This window comes from Brachyhypopomus gauderio, chromosome 14, assembly GCF_052324685.1.
Source record: "Brachyhypopomus gauderio isolate BG-103 chromosome 14, BGAUD_0.2, whole genome shotgun sequence".
Taxonomy (NCBI): domain Eukaryota; kingdom Metazoa; phylum Chordata; class Actinopteri; order Gymnotiformes; family Hypopomidae; genus Brachyhypopomus; species Brachyhypopomus gauderio.
The window spans coordinates 5,421,812-5,435,901 of NC_135224.1; the positions used below are offsets into that span (position 1 = coordinate 5,421,812).

A 14,090-nucleotide genomic window follows, 5' to 3' on the forward strand; every position below is an offset into this window, starting at 1 on the left:
GGTTTTTTTCTCTTTCTCTCTGTGTTGTGCATGGAACTGATATGTTTCTAATCGACAACCTCTGCCTAAATCTGTATGTGTTCTTTTTTCTGGACGTAAGCCAGTGAAAATACACTAAGTTAATAGTTTGGAGGTCCAGTATACAACTATCCTTGCTTTGTTTGCATCGTCTATTTGCAATGTGTGTCGCACATTTTTGCTGCATGTCAATGTGCGCTGCACATGTCACCAGGCCAACAACACATAAATCAACCTCATAGCTGAACGCAGCTACTCAAACACAAAGCTTGTAGCAGGCTGGTTGTTGTGCTTTTCACACAGCCGTTGCGGCAGGCTCCATTCGCTCCGCCTGGGTCTCCTTTGTGCCGACTCCAAAGAGGCAGAAGGCTATTGATGTTGCAGATCAGCTCCAGATTGGTCTGTTCAGAGCTGCTTTCATAACTTTCGGCCACTGTGATATTATTTCCGATAACCCCCTTGTTTTAATTATGGAGTTTTCCTCCTGCCATAAAAACGGTTGCTGTGTTAGTGAGTCTTCCCCCCCCCCCCATTTACGTTTGGCCCAACCAGGGATGAGATGGTAGATTATGAAGGGCATGCCTTTTAATAACATTTAAATCAGGATATTGGTTTTTTCCCGTTTTATAGAAGGATTTTTTTTTCAGGGGAGATCGCACTTGGCCAGGAGCCAACATGACAGACTCCATCACCCGATGCAGTCTTCCTCTCTTATAGAGTCACCTCTTATTTGCATGTAAATGTTCTCGATTGCCTGAACAGCTGACACACATGCCTCTTGTCTGCTTCCTTCCTTGGCTTCATTTTTTTTTACCTCCTATGCATTTGATGAACTATTATCTCTCTTTTTATCTATCTTGTTGGAGGCATTATGTCTTTTAATTGGTGCTGGCGTTTGTGAGCCATTCTGAGCTGCTAGCCCTGAGCCGCTAGCCCTGAGCTGCTAGCCCTGAGCCACTAGCTCTGAGCCGCTAGCTCTGCCCTGAGCCGCTAGCTCTGAGCCACTAGCCCTGAGCCACTAGCCCTGAGCCACTTCACTTGGGTTCTGCTGTACATTCCCATCTTCTGTAGGGGGAAGACGAGCAAAAGTTCTTGGCATCTCACAGGCTTGTCCATAGTTTAAACTTACAGCAGTCTGGGAAGGCGTCTGCTAGGCACTCTATCTCAAATACTTCAAAATAAGACAGAACGGTAGCACTGTAGGCTGTAGATAATCATTTGTGTGAACTAGCAGTGATCTTTCTAGTTGTTGGCAAGCAAAATGAGTTTATTTTAGGTGTGTCCATGGATCCTATTTCATATAATAAAACAACGTTATGGATCAGATGAGGATTTAAAACTCAAACCTGTGTGATAATAATCATATTGGGAGTTTATGTCAAATATAAAGAACACTATTAGGATATTTGATCATTGCTTATGTGAATTTCTCATCTTCCCAGTTGAGAAACATGACCAAATATTTTGGGAGTTTCCAACAGATGCAATCCATTGTAGCACTCCGACACAGCGACTCTAGCAATCGCTTGGTATGAAGTGAATTATTGCAACTTTTTCCTGTCAGAACGTCATGTGGCACAGCCAACATAAACCTTTGCTAGTGCGACGTGGCCCAGTTCTTGAAGTGATAGGGGGAGTAATCACATGGGTTGTGAGTTCAATTCCCAGGTGGGACCCAGGTCAGCAAAGACCTCCACCTCTTTTCCAAACCGTTTGCCTGGGAAACACCCTGGTGTAAAAAAAAGAGCAGCAGCACTCTCGGAGTATGAAGCATGCCTGTTGCCTTTGATAAACATGTCATGCGAGTGATTAAATGCAAATGTGAGATTCTGGGAAATCGCGAGGAGCTGTGTGGTCTGCTCACTGTGCTCGCAATGTTTTGACAGCTCAATCTGGTCTTCCTGGTCGTGACCATGTACAAGATGCTGAAACACTCCACCTCGGTGAAGCCTGACTCCAGCCGCCTGGAGAGCATCAGGTAGGTCCACTCCGCCGGCGCCAGTGTGAACTCACGGCCTCCCTGCTCAGAGAAGAAGACATTCTGCCTGTTTGTTCCAAGACACGTTTGGGCACCGATTCCATCTGGTCTCGGTGCTCTTACGCCATCACTGTAATTGCTTTTGTTCACACCGTTCGGTATGGTCACACTTTATGCCAATTGTCTCAAATTGGTAATAATTACAAGGTGACAGTTACTTATATTGAACGAAAATTAGTTTTATGGTAAAGGGTGTGTAATTCATGTCAGAAGTATGCAAGATAATGTCCTGGGTCAAAGGTTGAGGACAGGTGAAAGGTTGCAAACGCAGCAATGAGTGTTCAGCAGGGGATCATTTGAGTTTATGGGTGTTGTTAGAAAAGCTATTAACCTTTTGGGCAACCTGGTAAATCTGGTCAGCTTCTTGAGCCCTGCGCAGACAGCCTCGTAGTGAGCTTAGCCTCTAGTAAACATTGTCCTTGAAAAGCGTGAACATGTTTTTTTTTCTAACCATCACTGACCTACTGCGTACAATAAAATTGAGACGTTTTATCGGACACGTGGTCACAGGCGCTTTCGGGACGGCCGTGCCGAGAAACGAGACAGACAAAAGCGAAACCCTCCCCATGTCATGTAGCCGTGGCCCGCCACCGCCCGCTCTCCGTCTAGCGCACATGTCATTCGATCCGGGCGGAGAGTTCCTGGAATCTCTCGAGAGGGGTGGGAAAAGTGCAGCATGCGACCTCCGAGAGGGAAGTGAAACGCTGTCGTCTCACACTGCAGCTCCACAAGCATTCTTATCAAATTTCTGAGTGCCAAAATCCAAGAGGATTTGTGGCCGTGTTATTTATGTGGCATTTAGCTATTGTACTATATTAATAAAATATGGAGAGATGCATCCTTGCGGGACTAGGGCCAATTTTTCGTGACGGCAATTTCTGATGATAAATTTTTGCTCTTTCGTTCCCGTTGGTGGTGAATCTTTGTCCTCACTCATGTTTGTATATTTTTATGTATTGAAAGAAGGAGCTTTCATACAGAGTCCAATTGGATCGATGTAATAAATATTTTTGCTTGTTTGTTGCAGTATTGCATGTGTGGTGTTGATACTCTGTGTGTGAGATCAAGCTTTTCTTCTGGTTGCCAGGTCCTGGGTACTGGGTGCCTTTTCGCTGCTGTGTCTCCTTGGTCTGACGTGGTCGTTTGGGTTGTTCTTTCTGAACGACTCATCTATAGTGATGGCCTACCTCTTCACCATCTTCAACACCTTACAAGGAATGTTCATCTTCATCTTCCATTGTCTCCTGCAGAAGAAGGTAAGAACGTGTTCCCTTCGTACAGAGATCTACACCTCCCAGAGTGCTCCTGTTCTCCGCACATATTCAGGAAGAAGGTCTGATTGCATGGTTAATGCAATGTTAGCAGTTTGTTTTTTAGAAATTTGGCTTCTTTACATCCCGATTTACATCGCAGCATCAGATGTTCTGAGAAAAAACGTAGAGACACCGTTCCGGACTTTGTAATAAACCACTTGTTAAAAACCCCACTTGTTATTTTGCACATGCATTTTCAGAACATAGAAAGGTAGGCCCTTTGGACGGAGGGCCTTGGACAGACACCTACTCAAGGATGAGGGGAACTCTGACAGCTCCATCTATTAGTTGTTTAGCAGGAACTGCTGACATGGCATCTAACATCTTTAAATGATTACTGAAGTGCCCAATGTTTTTCTGGCTTTATTGTTTATTTTTTTATATAATTAAGTTTTAATCATATGAGATTATGCCTCATGATTAGTTGTCATGATTAGGGAAATAACATTTGACTCCGGAGACTATTAAAGAGCCATTCACATGTAATGATTGAAAACCAGCTCTAATTAGTGGTTCGGGTGTGCCGTCACTTTTATTGACAATTCAGATTTTATCTATCTGTGATCATTAACCTGAACTTTGATGTATGCTTATAAATTATGTAATTGACACTACATATATTTTTTGAAATTTAAATAAAAGTCTTGATGGAACCGTGACTAGTATCTTACCGTTGGTGATGCGTAAATTAGTTGAGCTCTGCCCGAGGGGAAAACTTTACATCACCATTATTCACTGTTATCCGTCCCGCTGTTTAATGTTTCAATTCATCAGTAGTGTCAAAACAAGTGTTTGCTTGTCTGCTCCATTAACCGTGTTCTGTCGAGGGTGAAATGAGCCTTTTCGATGTTGGGCTCAGATTGTGCGGCCGTCTAAAAGAAGAGCTTCGTGATAACTGTTCAGGAAGCAAATGTGTACGATGGCCTACATGCTTTCCTCAGACGTCCATTTGGTCTGTTTTCAAAACGGGGCTAAAAACAAAGGCACGCCATCAACCACAGAATAGCAGTCATATTCAGGGGGCTGTCAGTATTACTGCCCATTATGCTGAGTGCCTGCTGTAACTGCAGCACTGGGTCTTGTCCCATCGGTCCAAACTGCTTGTGTATAACATCTCGTACCGTCCTGATAGCGAATAGCTGTCTTCACGTCAAATAACACAGCAGTCATATGAGATGGATACCTTCACCCGGAGGCCACCGTGTACTGTGGTCTGACATGGCGCGCGTGTGTGTGTGTGTGTGTATGTGTGTGTGTGTGTGTGTGTGTGTGTTCACAGGTGCGTAAAGAATACATCAAGTGCTTTCGTCAGTCCCAGTGCTGTGGTGGTCTGCCCTCTGAGGGCACTCACAGTGCAGGCAAAGCCTCCACGTCCCGTTCAACAGCACGATACTCTTCTGCTACACAGGTACAGCGCTTATTACATACACACACAGTGCTGTTTTCCTCATGTAAAAGAGGGAGGGGATCACACACTCACACACACAAATAAATTGTGTTTTTCTTCCTTTGGCTTTTATTTATTTTTTTGCTGACAAATATTGCTGTCTTTGACACAAAGTATTTGTTTTTATGGAGTTTTGTGCCTACACTAAAAGCCTTTGGGCCTGATTTAATAAAGCATTACAGCAATTTTATTACTTGCATAGGTGCACAAAAAACACAATTAAGCAGGAGGGCTGAGACACTGAGCAGGAGAATAGAATACTCCAACACTGATAATACTCCAACACTGAGAATACTCCAACACTCAGAATACTCCAACACTGCACTGAGAATACTCCACAGAATACTCCAACACTGGCATTACTTCACTGATGACAAAAACATCCAGCATCCCATTGCAGTCGTAGCCACAGCCTCATGCGTATGCGTGTGCAGCTTTATGAATGCCCAGAGAGAGCTTGTACCATGAACCTGTCCTCCCTGGGCTCACATGACAATCCTAGGCTGGTGAAATATGTGAGAGAGGAGTAAAGAACATACTTTCTGCACAAAGCCCGCGTGTTTCACAGATATCAGTGGGAATTTATTCCAAAATTCATAGCTGTTTATTATTTCATTAACGCTCTTCAGTTTGGAAGCTTCGTGTTAGCTTCTCCGCTTAAAGCCTAAGTGATTCAGCTCTGTATTTAATCCACACAATCCAGGAAACCATTTAGTGTGCATCGTATATAATTTCTCATCCAGATTACACCCTCCTTAACAGGAACAACCAAATTTAATAAACACTAAAATATTTGTCTGGTATTTAAATGAGATTATTTGCGGTCAAGAATATAACTTACTAAATTGGCAAAAAGCAGTAAAACAGTAGCTAGTTGAGAATCTCCCGTGTCACTGGCTAATGAAGCGTTGTTAACGAGGCGCTGAGCTAGCCAGACCCTCCGTGGGACGGCACTGTCGCCCGTGTCAGTCCCCATACCTGCAGTGTTTTTACTACACTTAATTATCCGATAGAGAATTATAAAACACAGTGTAATAAAGTTTCATTTCAAATTTGGGTTTCTCAAAATGTGTCCCAGCACGTTCCACATTACTGTACATTATTAATGTCTTCCAGTCCTCTCTAATGACACTATAAAAGCAAATATTGTTATTGCTTTTCAGCAAAGTAGCACTCGTTGCAATTACTTGTTACCACAGACCTTAATAAGGTAGCGCAATGCTCCGGATATCTGCCATAAATATGAATATGAATTTTTGTAATTCTTTGTGCGTATTAGAAGAGCGACTCAGTCTTATTCCCTGAGGGGAAACGTGGGGGAGAGCGGAAGAGCGGGATGATAGATGTTACCTTCCACTGCACAGCAGATTATTAGCATGTGTTTCGAGAGTGGCGTGTGTGCGTGTGTGTGGCTAACGGCGGTGTGTGTGTGTGTGTGTGTGTGTGTGTGTGCTGCCACAGAGCCGCATCAGGAGGATGTGGAACGACACGGTGAGGAAGCAGTCGGAGTCCTCCTTCATCTCCGGAGACATTAACAGCACCACCACGCTCAACCAAGGTGGGTCCTCCACACCTCACCAAACAGCAGTGGCAGCAGAGCCCGGTGAAAGGCACCGCCCTGTGATGGGTGTGTGGAAAGACCTGCACGGTATTAGCTGCTAGACGAATGATTCATTTTAAAAACATTTCAAACAATTAAGTATATGAAAACCTTAGTTCTGCGATGGGCAGTGATCGGTCAGTTCTTGTTCAGATGATACACCATTAGAAGGCTTTCACGTTCCAACACTATTAAGAGTGGTAATATGATTTTGTTATCTAATAATCTGAAATTTACACAGTATTTTCTTTCAGAGATTAAGCCATTGACTCCTGGCTGACTCTTTCATATACCTCCTAGTTTTATTGCTGTAGAGAAAAAAAAAACCCTCTTAAGATTTTAAAAGTAAGGTTTTTTTAAAAAGTAAGGCTTTTTTCTTTATTTTACCTTCAGACATCGAAACACACAACAGGTCAGCAAAAGCCAGACACAAAAATCTTTATCAGATCTCTCTTGACATTCTCTACGAACACTGTTCCCAGTTGCTGGTTCAAAAAGAACTCACTAGCCCCTGTCAGGGATTTTAAAATGGACCGATTAATTATTTAGACTGAACAAGAGCACTGCTGATGAGAAGATGATGTTGAACTTCAAGCGGCCTCCCACGGTAGTAGCCAGGCCCTGTGGGCAGTGCACACTCACTCTCCTGTGGGTCCGTATGCCGCCTAACCCACCCCCCCAAAGGCTTCCGTGCCCGCTCTATAGAAAGCTGCACCTTCATCGGTGGCCTCCAAGTCTAAATGTTTGTGTAATCACACACTTAGTCATTCAAAGACAACCCAAAGCTGTACCAGGCACAAAGGCCACCTCTGTACTCAAAGGTACATGGCTGCAAGTCTGATGTTGTGATGTGCACTGAGCAACACGGTGGAGCTTGACGTTATAGAGAAACTGGCTTCCATTGGGAGGTTGGTGTACACTGTTAGATCAGCTGTTGGCCGAAAGCACATTTAGGTACGCACAGTGCACTCCGCATTTCTCTGTCATTCCACAGAAATGTTACATCTTGAGCATAAGAACGGGTGAAATATGGAAGACTCCTCTAGGAGAAGGAAGCTAATCGATTATTCTTCCGTAAAAAAAAAACGTGCAGCCTACGGCATAGAAATTTTAAGTATTTCATTATCTGATAACAAACTCATATGGTTTAAATTTTCAACCTTTTCAACTGCCCTGGTCCTTGCATGCATTAGTTTTGGCAGTGCAGGTTAAAGTTTGCTCACAAACTTTACTTTCTAGTCTAGATGCATTCTGTTAAAGATGAAAACAGAATCGAAGGACGATGCATCACCTCCGTTCTGCGTTTTTTTGCAAGCATGCATGCATGTGTGTTTGTTTCCCATAGTCCATTGTTTTATTCTGGTTAAACAGCATCGTGCTTCACACCTGGATGTTAGTGGGTGACCACTTTTAAATCGCAGTTTTATCCTGCTTGAATGTTGTGTGTCGGCGTCGGGTTATTGTAAGAGTTTCACCCTTTTTCTCTTCCCTCTTTTCTCATTGGTTTTCCTGCCTCTCCTGTTTTTTTCTTCCTGCAGGAATGACTGGCAACTATCTGCTAACTAACCCCCTGCTTCGATCCCATGACACTAACAACCCCTATAATAACCTCCTGGCCGAGACCATCGTGTGCAGCAGTACTCCGTCTCCACCCGTCTGCCCGTCACCAGGTGCCCCGAGCCCCCCCCCGTCTCTGCGTGGCCAGTGTGTGCGGCTCTGCGCGTGCGTGGTTGGGGTGGGGTGTGGAAGGAGGGGGGGGGGGGGGGGGGGGTGGTCTGATGAGTTTGTGGCGTTCGTCTGACGGTTCTTTGATGTGCGTGTGTGGACTTTCACCAGCACTGCCAACACTCCTGCACTTCAGCTCTTCTTTGAGGTTCATCTTTTGAGTCTTTCTAGAGTTGTTTTAATATTACAGAGACATTTTGTGTGGATCACATACACATTCACACCTCCTGCAGGGATTGACTGGGATTTTGAGTGATTTGCCTTGGTATATGGCTCTGTAATATTTCATTTATACCCATCTTTGCATTTTTCATTTTACAATTTTATTTTTGCCATCTTTGCTTCTCTGGCCGGTTTTGTTACTGAGTCTAGGACTTCTTCTTCTGTTTTTTAAAGACAAGTTGCGATTGACACTCCATGCTAATGCCCAGATGGGGTGTTACTTTCCCGTTCCCGCCTTGTATAGTTCCTGCGGACGTACCAGACCTGGCGTGATTGGCACTCGCTCGGTGTTTTCTGCGCCTGATTTGCCCTTCCATCAAAATAAACAGGAACAAACAACTATAACTGGTGTCCTCTCATCGGCCCGGAATGTTAGATCGACCAATGCTACCTGTCAGTTGCGCCTGGCAGGCAGTTCATGATGAAATGACGGCGAGAGGAAGAAATAAAGGGCAAAGTAAAGGAGGTCATACAGACAGAATGGATTTCTGCGAGTCCTGACAGATAGCGATTATGTTCGGTGCGTTTTTCGACATCCGGAATGTTGCATACATATAATTAAGAACACTCCTCTCGGCTCTTTGCATTTAGATTGCAAACAGGCGTTCGGCGGGGGGAAAAAATGAAAAAAAAAAAAAAAAAAGATGGGGCAGCGTACATTTGGTAAGGCAGTTTCCACCACGTCACATGTCATGGACGATGGAGCTAATCACCACTCAGATGGAAACGGCGACGCATATCCCGTGAATTCCATTCACAAGGACAGGCCCGTTGCGTCCCTTTGTGAAAATGAAACTCTTAAATGGTAACTGCTGTCAGTCACCTCATTCTTTAATGCACACTTAGGGAGGAAAGATAACTTGCATACCGACCCATATGTTTATAAACAGATGATAAAGACAAGTGACTTTCTTTCAGATGAGTTCATGCAGTAAAAGAATTTAGGCTGACAGTAATGCCACATGCCACATCACAGCCAAGGGCCACTGGCTTCTTCTCTTCAGACAATAGGTCTCCACAGAGCTGTCTACAGTGTTCTCTGTAGAAAAAACATGGCCCTGGGATAAGGAACAACTCAGTCTTTGCACCAGTGGGTACGTGCAGTGGGAGGTGAATGAACTCACAGTCCAATAGACGGTACTATACCCAGGGGACCAACCCTCGCGGATAAACGTTCTTCTTTATGCCGAAGATGACACCAATGAAATGAATAATAATGCTCAAACGCTTGTGTTGCCTCAGTATGGGGTACGAGCAATTTCATAGTTCAACACTTTTAGAGAGGAATTGAGTCAGGATAAGAGGGCTTACACTGTTAAAGGGACTAGCAGGAGGCGAGGTCTGTCGTGATGGCACTAATCAGAGAAGAGTTTCCTTCAGTATGTCTGAGTCACTCACATCCTATTAAACTGATTTCCTGTTGTTTCATGTCATTTAAAAGTAGGTTGCAGAATAAACATACGCCCGGGACTTTGATCTTTAAATACGTTAAATCACAATATAAAGTTCTAAGAATCCCGTGATTAAAGACGGGAATACAGATTATCGTACTTTTAACATTTAAAGGATCGCGAGCATTAACTGCTGTACTGAAACTGACAACATGTTTTATTCAAGGTCTTTCGTTAATACAAATCCCAGCGGTTGGTGCGTTGGTTAACGTTTGCTTTTGTTTAAGCCCGCACCAACTGCCAGAACTCGAGGATGCTCGAAAACGCACTTGAAAGTTTTAACCCTGTTCGTCTCGTGCACGTTGCTACAGGCGCGAGCGTTGCACAGGTAACCAAACGGTGGAACCGCGCGCGCCGACGCAGCACGTAAAGCAGCGTGACGGTGTTGCACGCGACGCCTTCCTCGAGAAAGGGCCGCCCGCTCTTACGAACGTGGCCTTCGCGTTCTGCGCTGTATGAAGAGGGGATGGATAGTGCGACTTATGAATATGAGGATAATTAAATGAAATAACGGAGAGAAGCATCTCTGCAGCAGTGCTAGGTGTGTTGTTGCAGTGCATGAATGACCAGAAGTGAAAGTTACACGTCCACTTGCATTCCGGCTGCGTGTTAGTCGGATTCTCCAGACGACACCTGTCGCGATTTTAACGATTCCCGATGTGTAAACAAATGCGAATCATGGCGGCAGTAGCAGTTTGACTGCGTGCAGCCACGACCCCCCCCCCCCCCTTATTTCCCCGACCCTACTTCCTCGTGCACCCCCCCCCCCTCCCCCCAGCCTCCAGCTGAACTCTTTTGATGTCTGTTTTTAGTTTATTCTCGCCGTCTACCAAAGAGACGTTTCTTATCTCGAATGCGGCATGTCACAGTACAACACCGATATTTTTTTTTCGTCCCCCTTTCCCTTTTCTACAATCTCACTCCCATTTCTATTTAAATTAGAGCGACTTAAATCCCGTCCTGTGCTTGGCTTGAAACGGAGCAGCAGTCAATACAACGTGTGACTTTCTCCTCGTGCGTCTATCATTCTCACCTGTCCCGTCCTCCCCACCAACGTCTACACGTCACCTCTTCATTTCACCTCGTTGTCTCCATCACTTGGACACGAGGATCGATTGTTGTGATACTTTTCCCACTGCTGTGTAATTCTTAGGGTACTTGACGTACACACACACACACACACACACACACAGAGAGAGAGAGAGAGAGAGAGAGAGAGAGAGAGAGAGAGAGAGAGAGAGAGAGAGAGAGAGAGAGAGAGAGAATCTGTTAAAGGCTGTAACTGCTTGCTGCTGTACCTTTACACACGCCATACCCTGAATTCAGCCATCCGGCGCGGTACCTCGTTAATTAGACGAGCTAAATGATGAGTAATAAAGGATATAATAATTAGCGCAGTGAAAGCGCGCTGGTCGTCGAAGCTCCGTATGAGGTTGTGGCTTATTGATCGTACTCTTCTCACGTCATTTATTAAAGGACATGGGGGAACATTTAAATCTCGTATTTATTTTTAACAATTGCATCATTTATCCAGAAAATGCGTTTTGTGATGTGGAACTCAGTAGAGATTAAGTAGAGATTTTAAAAGACTGAAAAAAAAAAAAATATATATATATATATATATATATATATATATATATATATATATATATATATATATATATATATATATATATATTCTTTGTGGTATTGGGGGGAGTGGATAGGCTGAATTCAGGGTCATAGAGTTTGAAAGCTTTCTTTTTGTTGTTTCTCACTTGTTTATCATTGCTGTGATTACAAACAAAAAATGGCGTTGTTTCACTTTTCTTTTGGCACGTGGGCAGTTCTCAGGCCAGCTAGCCTGAGCAGACACACATAATGTGAGTGGTGGCAAAGTGAGTTGTTGCACCTCACACACACGCCTGCCCACCCGCCTGCTTGCCTGCCTGTTTGTGTGTGTGTGTGTGTGTGTGTGTGTGTGTGTGTGTGTGTGAGCATGCATGGATGTATGTGAATGTTCGTCTGTGTGTGTGTGTGTGTGTGTGTGTGTGTGTGTGTGTGTGTGTGTGTGTGTGTGTGTGTGTGTAAGTGTGTTGGGGCTGACTGGCATACATGGGCTAGTTTTTCTGCAAGATGGCTGTCTCTGTATGGTATGATCATGCGTTCATCTCTCCAGCCTGTGCCTTGGTCCGGCCTCGTGTGTGTTTTGATGGCTGATTCTCATTTTTGTGGCAGCTTGCTTTTATGTGTAAATACATGCATTATGTGTCTGCATTCTAACGGTTTAATGGCTGCTCTTCTTTAACACTGACATGCTGTTAAGGGCATCGTACGAGGAACCCAACATTCATAAGTTCCCTTTTCAATTTGGATAATAACAGATTTGATGCAAAATGAGCAACCGATGATTTTAATAGTCCCGGACATCAGGGTTGAGAGGAATAAAGAAAATTACATGTCCTCAACAGTAACCCACACTTTTGATTTGTTTCTTTCTGTTTTTAAATGTCTGTGTTGCTTTCTTGCTGGAGTGCTTTTCTGGTTCTAAGTGTCGTTTGTCTTTATTGCAGGGCAGCACTCACTGACCAACAGCCGGGACGTCAGCGCCATGGACACACTCCCCCTCAACGGCAACTTCAACAACAGCTACTCGCTGCAGGACGAGGACTACCAGGGCGGGACCCTGCACTGCCCAGCCTTGGGCCTTGACGACACCGCCTTCGAGAAGATGATCATCTCCGAGCTCGTGCAGAACAATCTGAGGCCGCGAGCCCGCGGTCCCGCCGAGCCCGAACCCGGGAGGGGGCGGGATCCAGAGAGGGGGCGGGTCCGACACGCCCACGTCGGCAGAGCCGCGGGCATCCTGGGGAGCGGAGCGAGCGAGGCCGAGGGCGTGACGGTGGAGGCCGACGCCCTGGCCCCGCCCACCGCCGGCGAACACCCGGCGCTGGAGCTCCTCCTTCATCCGCACCACCGGGACGTCCTGGAGGCCCCGCTGCTGCCCCAGCGGACTCACTCGCTCCTGGGCGCCAGGCAGGCCTCCCGCCAGCCCCTCGTTCGCCACGGCGACCGAGAGGAGGGGCCCGAGGACAAACAGGAAGAGGGGGCGGAGCGAAAGGAGCAACCAAACAACCGGGACTCGCTGTACACGAGCTTGCCAAACTTAAGAGACTCGTCTCCGTCCCCCTCGGACGCTCCCTACGCCGCGGACGGGGAGAACGAACGTTCGATCTCCTCCTCCGCGCAGAGCGAGGGCGACGACCTGTGCCGTAAGAGCCTGCCGGACCTGGGCGACAGCGCCCAGCCCCTCTCCTACTACCAGATCAGCCGCCGGGGCACCAGCGAGGGCTGCGTGGGCGTCGCCCCGGACGCCTGCCACCACACAGAGGGCGAGACTTCCAGGGACGGACAGATGCAGCTTATCACCAGCCTGTGAGCCGCCGGACGCTCCCCGCCGTTCTGGCCCCGCCCCCGAGCTGGAGGCGTGGTGACTTTTACTCACTTTGGCTCCAAATGCCCATACATACCCCCCCAACCCCCCATCCCCAACCCCCACCACCATATGTAGATGATTTTAAGAGGACCGGCCATCTGGGTGGCTAAACTCCCCTGCCCATGGGACAGCAGAGGTGGGAAAAGCACACAGGCTGTTTGACAAGCAAAAGTAAAGAGGGAAGGGAGGTGTGTGTGTGTGTGTGTGTGTGTGAGTGTGTGTGTGTGTGTGTGTGTGTGTGTGTGTGTGCCTGTGTGTGTGCCTGTGTGCGTGCGTGTGTGTGCATGTGTGTGTGTGTGTAGGCCGGCAATGTCCAAAAGCCAGCCACAACTCTGTATGATACACTACCGTACTCATCAACAAAGACTACAAACTGGACCATGCCAGTGGTCTTAGTCTTTAGAACTGTCCTGAGGCGTACTGGCACAGACCCAGGTTCTCCCATCCTGCAGTGTATGGGGTCGCTCCACCACTCCTGCAGTGTATGGGGTCGCTCCACAACTCCTGCAGTGTATGGGGTCGCTCCACAACTCCTGCAGTGTATGGGGTCACTCCACAACTCTTGCAGTGTATGGGGTCACTCCACAACTCCTGCAGTGTATGGGGTCGCCCCACAACTCCTGCAGTGTATGGGGTCGCCCCACAACTCCTGCAGTGTATGGGGTCGCTCCACAACTCCTGCAGTGTGTGGGGTCGCCCCACAACTCCTCACGCCAACGGAAATGAGGAGAAGAACCACTATTTCTGACTCAGGCTTTATATGTTTCTCTATTGCACATGTAACTGTTGTAAGAATGACAG

At 46.3% G+C, this 14,090-nt stretch overlaps 1 protein-coding gene across 12 annotated transcripts in view; it reads left to right on the forward strand.

Moving 5' to 3' along the window:
- adgrl2b.1 (adhesion G protein-coupled receptor L2b, tandem duplicate 1) overlaps positions 1 to 13,325 on the forward strand; it is a 106,030-nt gene extending 92,705 nt beyond the window's left edge. For 4 of the 12 annotated variants that reach the window (XM_076972036.1, XM_076972039.1, XM_076972037.1 and 1 more), the window contains 6 exons: positions 1,905 to 1,996; positions 3,144 to 3,312; positions 4,649 to 4,777; positions 6,278 to 6,374; positions 7,955 to 8,086; positions 12,367 to 13,325. In XM_076972036.1, coding sequence (XP_076828151.1) covers positions 1,905 to 1,996; positions 3,144 to 3,312; positions 4,649 to 4,777; positions 6,278 to 6,374; positions 7,955 to 8,086; positions 12,367 to 13,232 — 1,485 coding nt within the window. In that variant the 3' untranslated portion in view covers positions 13,233 to 13,325. Of the gene's footprint in view, positions 1 to 1,904; positions 1,997 to 3,143; positions 3,313 to 4,648; positions 4,778 to 6,277; positions 6,375 to 7,954; positions 8,087 to 11,640; positions 11,692 to 12,366 lie in introns of all 12 variants that reach the window. The other 8 variants (XM_076972040.1, XM_076972041.1, XM_076972042.1 and 5 more) reach the window with 7 other exon arrangements.
- The last annotated feature ends 765 nt before the right edge of the window (positions 13,326 to 14,090 follow it).